Raw genomic sequence first — 13,641 nt, forward strand, 5'->3', positions numbered from 1 at the left:
ATGAGCAGGGGTATGAGATATTGGAGGTAGATATGTACATCAAAGCAGGGTAAAGTGACTAGGCATCAGGATAGATAGATAATAATAAGTGGTGGCTGCATCATGTTGTGGGTATGCTTGTAATGGTTAAGGACTGGGGAGTTTTCACAGGATAAAAAAATAAACCGATTGGAGCTAAGCACATGCAAGATCCTTGAGGATAACCTGGTTCAGTCTGCTTTCCACCAGACACTGGGAGATGAATTCACCTTTCAGAAGGACAATAAACTAAAGTGACTAGGTATCAGGATAGATAATAATAAGAGTAATATAAAAGAACAGAGTAACAGCAGCATATAATGACCATAAAAGTGTGTACAGTATGTGTGTGTCGCGCAGTAGCGAGAGGAACGAGGAAGTACCAGGCAATATGCTTGCGGCAGAAATTATAGCTTGAGTTCAACTAAATGGATTATAACGTTGCAGATAAAGTTAGGTATGACACAATTTTATACGTACAACATCTGCATCAAAAGAAAAGGACACGTTTGGTTGGTTTATGAGCCTTTGTTCATGTTTTTGAATGCGCTGGAACTCCAGAATGAGGCTAAGGTAGTCCAATTGCTGGTGGGGTAAGTTTCTCAAACCAAGTGAAATTGCAACAACTGAAAACTGTGTGGAACCTTCTATATTATAACACTCCATTTACATATAAAATGCAGATTAGGGTAAATAGTGAAGGTGGAAACTAATCACTGTATAATTCAAGAACATTCTGTGCCAGTTTCCCAGACCCAGATCACGCCAGATCAAACATGTTCAACATTTATTGAACATGCGTTTTAGTCTAGGGACTAGGCGTAATCAACAGTGCATTCGGAAAGTATTCAGACCCCCTTGACATTTTCAAAATGTTGTTACATTACAGCGTTATTCTAAAATGTATTAAGTTGTTGTTTTTCCTCATCAATGTACACACAATACCCCGTAATGACAAAGCAAAAACAGGTTTTTAGAATTGTTTGCCTAATTTATTAACCTCTATGGGATGGGTGTCCCTAAACCGGGAAAGTTGTTGCTAACGTGCGCTAATGTGACTAGAATGACGTTGTATACAACAACCAACTTTCCGGGAGATAGACATGTCTTATATGGGCAGAAAGCTTAAATTATTGTTAATCTAACTCTAGTGTCCAATTAACAGTAGCTATTACAGTGAAAAAATACCATGCTATTGTTTGAGGAGAGTGTCTACAGTTTGACCCCACTGCTGTCTCTGGCTCCACACCCACCCCGCCCGGCCATCTAGATGTGCGAAAGTTAGTGTATAAGCTAATGATCCATCATGCACAACAACAAAAAACATTTAGCACGGCAAGTGGTTTGATACATTCACCTCTGAAGGTATATACATTCAGAAATCTTGCTCTGATTTGTCATCCTGAGGGTCCCAGAGATAAAATGTAAGATAAAAATTGATTTGATAAAACAAAATTATGTTCAAAATGTAGGAGCTGGGGTCTACAGTTTGACCCCACTGCTGTCTCTGGCTCCACACCCACCCCGCCATCTAGATGTGTGAAAGTTAGTGTATAAGCTAATTATCCATCATGTATGATATTCCTAGGAGTGTGTATTTTTTTTATTACCATAGCATTTTTGTATGTTCTCTATAGTTAGGTACTTGAAAATGTATCAATTGACCAATTCGGCACATTTGGGCAAACTCCTGGCAGACTTGATACAAAATATTGTGCAGTAGTGAAATTCTTCACTGGATCAGTCTGAAACTTTGCACACACACTTCTGCCATCTGGTGGCCAAAATCTAAATTACACCTAAACCTAGCCTTTACCTTGCATTTCAAACACAAAAAAAAGAATGCATGTTTTTTTGTTTGTTTTATCTTATCAGATCTAATGTGTTATATTCTCCGACATTAATTTCACATTTCCACAAAAAAAGGGTACAATCCTTAAGAGTTAAATATTTAAAACTAAAACATCACATTTACATAAGTATTCAGACCCTTTACTCAGAACATTTTTGAAGCGCCGTTGGCAGTGACTACATCCTCCAGTCGTTTTGGGTATGACGCTACAAGATTGGCACACCTGTATTTGGGGAGCTTCTCACATTCTTCTATGCAGATCCTCTCAAGCAGTCAGGTTGGGTGGGGAGTGTCACTGCACAGCTATTTTCAGGTCTCTCGAGAGATGTTCGATCGGGTTTAAGTCTGGGCTCTGGCTGGACCACTCAAGAACATTCCGAGATTTGTCCCGAAGCCACTCCTGCATTTTCATGGCTGTTTGCTTAGGGTCATTGTCCTGTCAGACTGCCCCAGTCTGAGGTCCTAAGTGCTCTGGAGCAGGTTTTCATCAAAGATTTCTCTGTACTTTGCTCCGTTCATCTTTCCCTCGATCCTGACTAGTCTCCCAGTCCCTGCCGCTGAAAAACACCCCCACAGCATGAAGCTGCCACTACCATGCTTCACAGTAGGGATGGTGACAGGTTTCCTCCAGACGTGACGCTTGGCATTCAGGCCAAAAAATTCAATCTTAGTGTTTAGTCTTTAGGTGTCTTTTGGCAAACTCCAAGCAGGCCGTCATGTGCCTTTTACTAAGGAGTGACTTCCGTCTGGCCACTCTACCATAAAGGCCTGATTGGTGGAGTGCTGCAGAGAATGGTTGTCCTTCTGGAAGGTTCTCCCTTCTCCACAGTGGATTCTTGATCACCTTCCTGATTAAGGCCCTTCTCTCCCGATTGTTGGCCGGGAGGCCAGCTCTAGGAAGAGTCTTAATGGTTCCAAACTTCTTCCATTTAAGAATGATGGAGGACTCTATTTTTGGGGACCTTCAATGCTGCATATTTTTTTTTATACCCTTCCCCAGATCTGTGCCTTGACACAATCCTGTCTCGGAGCTCTACAGACAATTCCTTCAACCTCATGGCTTTGTTTTTGCTCTGACATGCACTGTCAACTGTGGGACCTTATATAGACAGGTGTGTGCCTTTCCAAATCATGTCTAATCAGTTGAATTTACCTCAGGTGGACTCCAATCAAGTTCTAGAAACATCTCAAGGATGATCAATGGAAACAGGATGCACCTGATATCAATTTCAACTGTCATAGCAAATACTTATCTAAATAAGGTATTTCATTTTTTTATTTTTAATACATTTGCAAACACTTCTAAAAAACTGTTTTCACTTTGTCAATATGGGATATTGTGTGTAGACTGATGAGGAAAATGTTGTATTTAATCAATTTTAGAATTAAAACTAACAAAATGTGGAAAAAGTCAAGGGGTCTGAATACTTTCCGAATGCACTGTTTGTCTGCAAAACCAGCCCGTGGTGTATACAATTTCCTTAAAACAAAGGCTTTCAGTCAGAGGTGGCACCACAGGTCCCAGAGTTGTTTGGGGAGAAAAAAAATAGCTGGGCCCAGTAGTTTTTCCTGATCTGGTAACATAACCAGGTACAGTATAACGTGATTCATCTTTTGTAAAAAGGTTTAATATGGGCTATGATGGGACCACAGTTTTTCTAATCAGGTCACACGGTTTTAAAAAACTCCTGGAAAAACTCCTCGGGGAGGATGAAAACCCTGTCAAACTGCAGTAACCTTGTACTTGTTCATATGAATGATATTTTAAGGACTTGCGGGGGGGTTCCTATACACAGACACAAAGGAAGCAACATGATTGGACAATACAAGTTACAGGGCTGAGCTTGATTTTATGCAGGTTTGCATCGTGTAGTCCTGCCCTATGCAACTGTAGGTCTAATAAAATATAAACTCAGAGTTTTTGCTTGTGTCTGTCGGGAGCACAGGCGGCTAGTGGCACCTTAATTGGGGAGAACGGGCTCATAGAAATGTCTGCAACGACATAAATGGAATGGTTTCCATGTGTTTGATACCATTCCATTCACTCCATTCCAACCATTATAATGAGCCGTCCTCCCCTCGCCTGCCTCCTGTGGTCGAGAGCGATGTGTTAAAAAAGTGGAGAGCGCCCCTTGAGCTTTGTGCGTTGTGCCCGGTCTGCGCTACCTGCAATTTCCGTGAATCTGATTGGTCATGGCATGCAAAGAGCCTGTAGCAACAGTTTAAAAAAGCAGTACTTTCCCCCTCTTTTATACGCTTTGCGTCAATATATTATATTCAATAAAAATAAAAAGTGGAGTATTAAATGCCGCCTCGCCCTGCTTCCAGCAACCTGTCACTCAACCAATCACTCCTTCCATCCGCTCCCTCCATCCCCCCCACTTCCTCACCTAGACCTCCATCCTCTCCTCCCTCCACCACCCCCCCTCTCCTCACCCTTGGTCAGCTCGCTGCCGAACACCACAGCCTTGGCGTTGGAAATGGTGACACAGTGCACCAAGGCCTCCAGCCTCAGGTTGAAGTTGATCAGGGCCGCCTCCACACCAATCTTGGCCATGCCCAGCCAGAGGCCCACGTACTGGGATCGGCTCTCCATGAAGAGAGCCACCACATCCCCTTCCACGAAGCCCCTCTGGAGCAGCAGGTTGGCCACGCGGTTGGAGTACTCGTCCAGCTGCCGGAAGGACCACTTCTCGCCGGTGCCTTCAAAGATGAGCGCTGTCTTGTCCCCATGGCGACGCACGGTCTCTGCGAAGATCTTCGGGAGGGTATTTCGTTCCCGCAGGTGACGCTTGACGTTCCATTTCACCTTGATGAGGACGCCCGCTGCACTGTGGGGGTGGAAGGAGGTGAAGGATAGGGTGAGAATACGACGACGACGACAACAACAACAGCTCAAAGGTGCTAAGAGTCTAAAGAGAACAACAATGTTAATCTGAATGTTGAGACATGGTAGTAAACTGGGCCGTGTTCACTAGGCACCAAACAGACAGAAACAGTTTGAAACAGGGAGGGACTACCTAAACTTAAGTACCCTAATGAACACAACCCTGATGTTGTTCTGCATGTTTTTTCCTGACTATTTAGCAGTGGACGTGATGTACATAGTGATAAAGCAATAACATCGATCTCTGTTTTGCATCTGGTATCAAAGTTCAAATTGAGAAATTTCTAGAATTCTATGCTGTATTCTTAAAAGTCCAATGTAGCCATTTTATATCAATTATCAAATCATTTATGGGTAAGAATTGAGTGTGTTACTGTGATTGTTTTCAATTAACTACTCCCGAGTGGCTACTAAAGACCCTTTTTCGATCCCGGGCTGTATCACAACCGGCCGTGATCGGGAGTCCCATAGGGCGCCGCACAATTGGCCCAGCGTCGTCTGGGTTAGGGGAGGGTTTGGCAGCGTCGTTATTTACTGACTTGCCTAGTTAAATAAAAAAGTTAACATTCTAACTAAACCAAAGCATGGATTGCTGTCATACCTTGTCGATAGACTGCTTACATGCTAAGGAAAAACACATTTGTCATTTTGTAATTTGGGTGAACTATCCCTTTAATGAATTTACATTCATGAATATGACATTAGCACATTTAAGAGGTACATTCTTCTTCTTTATCCTTATTATAGTTAAGGAAATCCCGAGCAGTACATTCTCCCATAACAAACAAAAGTCATCAATTGTAAATCTACAAATATCTTGCCTTAATCTCTTCACATGTAGACCATGACTAAATACATGTAAAACTGTTTCTGGATGCGCATCACAACAAGTACAGTTAATGTTAATATGTCTTTTGTTTGTCTCTTCAGGTAATGATTCGCAGGGTAACACTTATATATCATCCTGAAAGAGACCTCTTTGACCTTGTTAACAAGCAGGTATTTGAGTGGTAATAACCAAACCTTTTTTTTCCCCCAACAGATATTATTGACAAATGTATTCCAGTAAGTTGTGACATCATGAATAGATACAACATTCCCTTGAAATAAAGCATCTGTTCTTGTTCTGAGGGAGCAAGTATTTTCTACACAAAATAGCCTTATCGTTTCCAATGAAATACCTATGCGGGGGAAAAGTATGGTTATATATTAATGACCACGCTAAGAACACTTGTCCCTGGAAAGCAGATGATTCTGTAGGAATCTCAATGTTGTAGTTGCAAAGCAGAAACAAATTGAAGCCACCAAAACGGGAGAAGATATTCCAAGTTGAAGTTGTATTATTTATTAAGGAATGTCCAATGTACCTTAAAAGTATTATTCAAAGTAGGGAAATCCACAAAAATGTACACCACCGTATTCATGCATTCATAACGACAGATTTCCTAATATAACGTGTTCGATTTTTCCGTATGATGTTGAAAAGCATCTGGTCAACAGATTTACCCATTTTGTTGTCAAGATGTTGGGACTGAGCTGCGTAAGGAAGCCTGGAGCCCCTCAGATTTCGAAAGCAACACTCAACCTTTTCAGGGATAAATCCCTCTGCAACCATTGGTTCAACTTCTTTTAGTTTTTTGCTGTTGCAATTAATAGGCTTGAAGTTTAATGAGCATCTTTCCGGTTGATCCTAAACTGTGGTAAACCCAAATTATGTTACTTTTCCTTGACTGGAATATTACAGATAGAAGCTAACAATTCACACTTAAGATTTAGGCAAAAGACCAGGGGCCTCATTTATCAGTCACGCGTAGGCACAAATCTATGCGTACACCATGCTTGGGATCGTTTCCACACATATCAACAAAGTACTGAGTAAAGGGTCTGAATACTTGTAATAAATGTAATATCGATGTTTTAAATTTTTTATAAATTAGCCTTTTTTTTGTTGCTTTGTCATTATGTGGTATTGGCTGTGACGTAAGAAAATGTGGAAGAAGTCAAGGGTTCTGAATACTTTCCAGATGCACAGTATATGTTGGTATGTCATGGCTGAGCTGTGCAGATCTGCCGCAGTCTAATGTCAGCTCTTCTCTCTGTATGGTGTTCTCTGTCATATAACCATGTTGTCACACCCTGATCTGTTTCACCTGTCCTTGTGCTCGTCTCCACCCCCTTCCAGGTGTCGCCCATCTTCTCCATGATCCCCTGTGTATTTATACCTGTGTTTTCAGTCTGTGCCAGTTCATCTTGTTTGCCAAGTCAACCAGAACTTCTCTCTCTCAGCTCCTGTTTTTCCCCAGTCTCTCTTTTTCTCGTCCTCCTGATTTTGATTTTTGCCTGCCCTGACACTGGGCCTGCCTGCCTGACCACTCTGCCCGTCCCTGACCTCGAGCCTGCCTGACCACTCTGCCCGTCCCTGACCTCGAGGCTGCCTGACCACTCTGCCCGCCCCTGACCTCGAGCCTGCCTGACCACTCTGCCCGCCCCTGACCTCGAGCCTGCCTGACCACTCTGCCCATCCCTGACCTCGAGCCTGCCTGACCACTCTGCCCCCCCCTGACCTCGAGCCTGCCTGACCACTCTGCCCGTCCCTGACCTCGAGCCTGCCTGACCACTCTGCCCGTCCCTGACCTCGAGCCTGCCTGACCACTCTGCCCGCCCCTGACCTCGAGCCTGCCTGACCACTCTGCCCGCCCCTGACCTCGAGCCTGCCTGACCACTCTGCCCGCCCCTGACCTCGAGCCTGCCTGACCACTCTGCCCGCCCCTGACCTCGAGCCTGCCTGACCACTCTGCCCGTCCCTGACCTCGAGCCTGCCTGACCACTCTGCCCGTCCCTGACCACTCTGCCCGTCCCTGACCTCGAGCCTGCCTGACCACTCTGCCCTTCCCTGACCTCGAGCCTGCCTGACCACTCTGCCCGCCCCTGACCTCGAGCCTGCCTGACCACTCTGCCCGCCCCTGACCTCGAGCCTGCCTGACCACTCTGCCCATCCCTGACCTCGAGCCTGCCTGACCACTCTGCCCGCCCCTGACCTCGAGCCTGCCTGACCACTCTGCCCGCCCCTGACCTCGAGCCTGCCTGACCACTCTGCCCGCCCCTGACCTCGAGCCTGCCTGACCACTCTGCCCGCCCCTGACCTCGAGCCTGCCTGACCACTCTGCCCGCCCCTGACCTCGAGCCTGCCTGACCACTCTGCCCGCCCCTGACCTCGAGCCTGCCTGACCACTCTGCCCGCCCCTGACCTCGAGCCTGCCTGACCACTCTGCCCGCCCCTGACCTCGAGCCTGCCTGACCACTCTGCCCGCCCCTGACCTCGAGCCTGCCTGACCACTCTGCCCGTCCCTGACCTCGAGCCTGCCTGCCGCCCTGTACCCTTTTGGACTCTGCCCTGGCTATGAACCCTTGCCTGTCCCCGGCCTGCCTTCTCTCTATCCCTTGGACTATAATAAACAGAGCTCAAACGATCTGCCTCCTGTGTCTGCATCTGGTTCCCGCCTTGTGTCGTTTCCTTTTAGAAATCTCATTCAGGCGAATGCCTCCTTCCTCACCAACGGTCCGATAGCAGGGTTTCAGTTGATTTTAGGTGTCAGGACCCTTCCGCGTGTAGTCTGCTCGCTTTTCCAGAGGCGGTCTGTGTGATGGCTTTTATGGGTTCGTCATTCCGAAGTACACCATATGTTCCATCCCTTTAAATCTTGTGTGATCTCTCAAGTTCTGGCCGCTTATGACCACTCCCATGTTAATTGTATTCCCATACACTCCAAAAATGTAAGACTAGCCATGGAACATCAGTTGTCATCACTAGAATTAACACTGCCTTTGTCCTCTCGTTCATGTTATGCTAACTGCATGCTGACCACGGGCTGCACCTGGCGAACCCCTGTCGAACAATGATGCTAGCAAAAATGACAAGATACTGAAACTCATCATGGCTCCGGTTCCTTCGACCAGCGTTGAGAGCGAGCTCTGAGCTACAGACAGCCCACTCCAGCATGGATGCTGCTACTGCCTCTCAATGGGTCCCAGCTTAACCTCAAGATCATTGGCCTCTGCTGCTTACGAACAGAGATTGTGGAAGCCTAGATGAGTTACTGCGCAGTAATGGCTAATCGTGTCATTACTCTCAGCTCTGGGGTCTAATAGCCACGTCGCTTCTCTTTTACTGCATATAAATACTACTATATACAGTACCAGTCAAAAGTTTGGACACACCTACTCATTCCAGGGTTTTTCTTGATGTTTACCATTTTCTACATTGTAGAATAATATATATATATAACGCATATATATATAACCAGGATATAACGCATATAGAATCACGTAGTAACCAACAACAAAAACAAATAAGTGTTAAACAGATCAAAATATATTCTAGATTCCTCAAAGTAGCCACCCTTTGCCTTGATGACAGCTTTTTACGCACTCTTTGTATTCTCTCTGCAATGAAGCAATAAGGCCCGAGGGGGCGTGGTATATGGCCAACAAGCCGACTCGTGGTTTTCTGAGAAGCTATCTCAGTACGGTGTGCCTGCTGAAGCTTACACGTAGTTTATCCTTCACGTCACACATATGCAGTAGCAACCATATTACATAGGTGATCTTAAAAGCTCTTGGTGGCGTGCGCCTGCCGTGCACAGTCCATTGTCTGTTTTGGGGATTGGTATAGCATACCTTGATATGTGCCTGTTACTATTATACCGGACATGCAGTGAGCTGCCCTGAAGGAGCAGAGCCGAGCTCCACTGCTAATGTTGCTGCATGTATTGTCATCGTCTAATAAATGGTTTCCTGTCTGAAATAAAGAGCAAAAGGCTCATACAGGAAACACGAGTGTTGCATCAGCTGATATTGCACCAATTTGATTCATCACCGTATCTTAATATAGCTGTGAAGACACACACACACACACACACACACACACACACACACACACACACACACACACACACACACACACACACACACACACACACACACACACACACACACACACACACACACACACACACACACACACACACACACAGCAATATTGTAATGCCAATGATGGTGCATTGTACATTTCTATAGTGCACAATGTATTGTGTGATGTTTTGTTGCGTTTATGATGTAGATTATTGCTGTGGTGTGTTGTTTCTTGTTTCATTCCTGTTTGGACCCCAGGAAGAGTAGCGCCTTGGCATCAGCTAATGGGGATCCTAATAAAAACTAAATGGTGGTCTATTAGTCAACCAGGTTAACGCACACATACTCCGATGGCTGCCGTGCACAAGCTATGCGCTGGTGTTCTCGGTGACATGCTAATGCTGTAACATGCGTTACTCGCTATGCCCGTCTGTGTTCCTGCTTTCCCACCACCCACCCCAGCCTCCACCTGTTTGGGCTCTGCTTTTGTTTTCGATCAGGGGGGATTGGTATAGCAGGACCTTGTTTTCTGCCGGAATTATTACATCTTACATGATCGGTCAGTAAGCTAGCCCCGAAGGAGCAAAGCCTAACGCCAAGCCTAACGTACAGTACTGCGTGTATTGTAATCTTCGAATGAATGGCTATACTAATACGTGACGTTTCCTGTCTGAACCACGGTGGACGCACAACCAGGCTAGAGTAGTACAACTCAGCTCGGCTTGGCTCAGCAGTGTGACCGATACGGGTAACAACCGATTCCCCTTCAATGTTTGCAGATGTGTAAGGTCAACACCACTACACCATTCCAGACAGTTCAGATCTGCAAACATTGAAAGGTTACTTGGGGGCGAGGGGTAGTGGCTGTACCTGTCACCATGGTTTTATCTGACACGTTGTTCCCCCTGCTGCTATTGAACCAGGTCTCTCTTGGAAAAGAGATGTTATCTCAATGAGAAAAAAAACCTGTATAAATAAAAGGTTAAAAAAAATGTTTAAAAAATGGTGAACAGCTTATAACGCAGAGAAACCTCAGCACCTGTCTCTCTCGTGTGTCTGCGCTATGTCTCTGTTCTCTCTGAAATGTTCCTCCAGACCTGATTAACTCCTCAACTCTTCCCTCTGTCACACACTTTAGCTTGTCTTACAGGAATATGATCATTTTCCTGTAGAAGACATTTGCACTCCTAGTCCTAGTCGCATTTGTTGTTTTAGAAAATCTGTTCTGCAAAGCTATAAACTGGTTTAAGGAGCAATGACTTCCTGTTGTCGTTTCACTCCACTTTTTTTTGCTTTGCTTCCTGTCTTTAAGTTTGGTTTTAAATTTTGTTTGCATGTTCTTCTGCAAATTAAGTGGGCGCTCATGGTGTTTCTTTTAGGTCTCAGTTGCTGTTGTTCGTCAAGCTTTCAGTGGACACACAGATGAGTGTCTTTTAGAACCCCTCTTAAAACCCCAACTGTTTAGTTTTGCTTGTTGTCAGTGACTCTTTGTTTAGTTCTACTTACTTTTTGAGCGCTCAATTTTTTGGTTTTCTTGCTGGGGAACGTAACACACATACCCCTAACCCCCTACTCACCCCAGGTGTCGGCCAATGGTCTTGTCGAGCGACCTGTCAAGTCACAACACAAACAAACCTCAGGAGTCCTCAACATTGTGGTATTGTGGTGTGTTTTGTCTTGGGGTTTTGGTGTGTATGTATTTGGCATTGTAGCTAGTGGGGTTATCTAGCAAAGTCTATGGCTGTCTGGAGTGGTTGTCAATCAGAGGCAGGTGCTTATCGCTGTCTCTGATTGGAAACCATATTTAGGCAGCCATATTCTTTGGTTGTATTGTGGGTGATTGTCCTGAGTGTCTTGACGTGTTAGTTTGCACCAGTTTAGGCTGTTTCGGTTTTCATTATGTTTATTGTATTGTTGAGTTTGTGTTTATTCGTGTTTACGTTGTTTAAATAAACATGGATCGCAATCGACACGCTGCAGTTTGGTCCGACTCTCCTTCACCATATGAAAACCGCGACACCTGTGTACTTGTAGACAGGTACACACACACACACCGCAGCCCACACTATACTCCCACTCACTGTACGTCTCTGCCGATGGTCTTGGCAAAAATGTGTATGAACTTCCAACCTCCAGAGCCCAGGTAGAAGATGAGGATGGAGGGGAGGACTTGGAACCAGGGGAGGCCCACCAGGAGACGGAGCACGAAGAGCAGGACAGTGCAGCAGGCCAGGCGCATCATCCTGGAGAGTTGGAAACACAAGTCACAATGTCAACACATTCTATCAATTTTCAATAATATTTTCTAAGGGCTTTAAAATCAGTGGTCCCAAGTTCTGAACACAAGTTACTGTACAGTTGGTGACGTGACGAGAGGGCATTTGCCTGTCATGCTGCAAAGGACACCGTGATTTTTTTGAAAGGCTGTGAGGAAAAAAACATGATAAAATGTTACAAAGCATAAACTAGACCTTTACTTTCACTTACTGGTATGTAATTTTATTCTAGCACAGAGGTTGCACTTTCAATGAACCTGTGGTGTGTGGTGTGTGGTAGACTCGCCTTCCTTAGCCGAATGCACTTCTTGTAAGTCTCTCTGGATAGGAGCGTCTACTGAATTAGTGATATGTCAAGTGTAACCGTGCATAGGCCTACACCCTGCCTATCTAGATGAGGAAGGCGACTAAAAAGGCGACCTTTGACATTCGCTGCCTCCGAGCCTTTCCTGAGCAGCATTCACAGCTGGGTATGGTGGGGTCGGGGTCGGGATGTTGCTGATCCATTCTGATCATTCAGGCTCTTCTCGATCAGAATAGTTCTCTGTTCTAAATCTCTATAGAGGTTCTCTGTATTCCACATCTATTTTCCCCTTTAAACGTCTTCCTACCTATTTATAACTTCCAGATTTAAACCTACACTACATGCCTTTTTTGGATTGGCTTTATGCAAAATTACAAGTAAACGAAAGTAAAGGTCTAGTTTATGCTTTGTAACTTTTCCAAGAATTCTTCATAACATGTTTTTTCCTCACAGCCTTTCAAAAAGCAAGGTGTCCTTTGCAATATGTATTAGAGTGGGTCGAGAGCTTCAAGTTCCTCTGTGTCCACATTAGAAATCGGCCGATTTCTAATTAGGGCCGATTTCAAGTTTTCATAACAATCGGAAATCGGTATTTTTGGCCGCTGATAATTTTTAAATATTTTTTTTATACCTTTTATTTAACTACGCAAGTCAGTTAAGAACACATTCTTATCGTCAATGACTGCCTAGGAACGAACTGTGGGTTAACTGCCTTGTTCAGGGGCAGAACGACAGATTTTCACCTTGTCGGCTCGGGATCCAATCTTGCAACCGCACAGTTAACTAGTCCAACGCTCTAACCACTGCACTCCACGAGTAGCCTGCCTGTTACGCAAATGTAGTAAAAGCCAAGGTAAATTGCTAGCTAGCATTAAACTTATCTTATAAAGAACAATCAATCATAATCACTAGTTATAACTACTGATCCAGTAAAGCAGGCAATATTAACCAGGTGAAATTGTGTCATTTCTCTTGCGTTCATTGCACGCAGAGTCAGGGTATATGCAACAGTTTGGGCTGCCTGGCTCATTGCGAACTAATTTGCCAGACTTTTACGTAATTATGACATACATTGAAAGTTGTGCAATGTAACAAGAACATTTAGGCTTAGGGATACCACACGTTAGATAAAATACCGAACAGTTCCGTATTTCACTGAAATAAATAAACGTTTTGTTTTCGAAATTTTATTTTCCGGATTCGATCATATTAATGACCAAAGGCTCGTATTTCTGTGTGTTATGTTATAATTAAGTCTGATTTGATAGAGCAGTCAGACTGAGCAGCAGCAGGCCCGTAATCATTCATTCAAACAGCACTTTTGTGCATTTTGCCAGCAGCTCTTCACAAGCACAGCGCTGTTTATAATTTCAAGCCTATCAGCCTAATGGCT

The 13,641-nt window shown here is 44.6% G+C and overlaps 1 protein-coding gene across 3 annotated transcripts in view; it reads right to left on the reverse strand.

Annotated features, from left to right (window-relative positions):
• The window catches only part of LOC124048579 (long-chain fatty acid transport protein 4-like), a 33,972-nt gene that overhangs the window by 15,738 nt on the left and 4,593 nt on the right, over positions 1-13,641 (reverse strand). For all 3 annotated transcript variants that reach the window (XM_046369506.1, XM_046369509.1, XM_046369508.1), the window contains exons 2-3: positions 11,750-11,911; positions 4,307-4,701 (exon numbers count right to left, since the gene is read on the reverse strand). In XM_046369506.1, coding sequence (XP_046225462.1) covers positions 4,307-4,701; positions 11,750-11,911 — 557 coding nt within the window. The remainder of the gene's footprint in view (positions 1-4,306; positions 4,702-11,749; positions 11,912-13,641) is intronic.

This window comes from Oncorhynchus gorbuscha, linkage group LG11 (genome assembly GCF_021184085.1).
Source record: "Oncorhynchus gorbuscha isolate QuinsamMale2020 ecotype Even-year linkage group LG11, OgorEven_v1.0, whole genome shotgun sequence".
Lineage (NCBI taxonomy): Eukaryota > Metazoa > Chordata > Actinopteri > Salmoniformes > Salmonidae > Oncorhynchus > Oncorhynchus gorbuscha.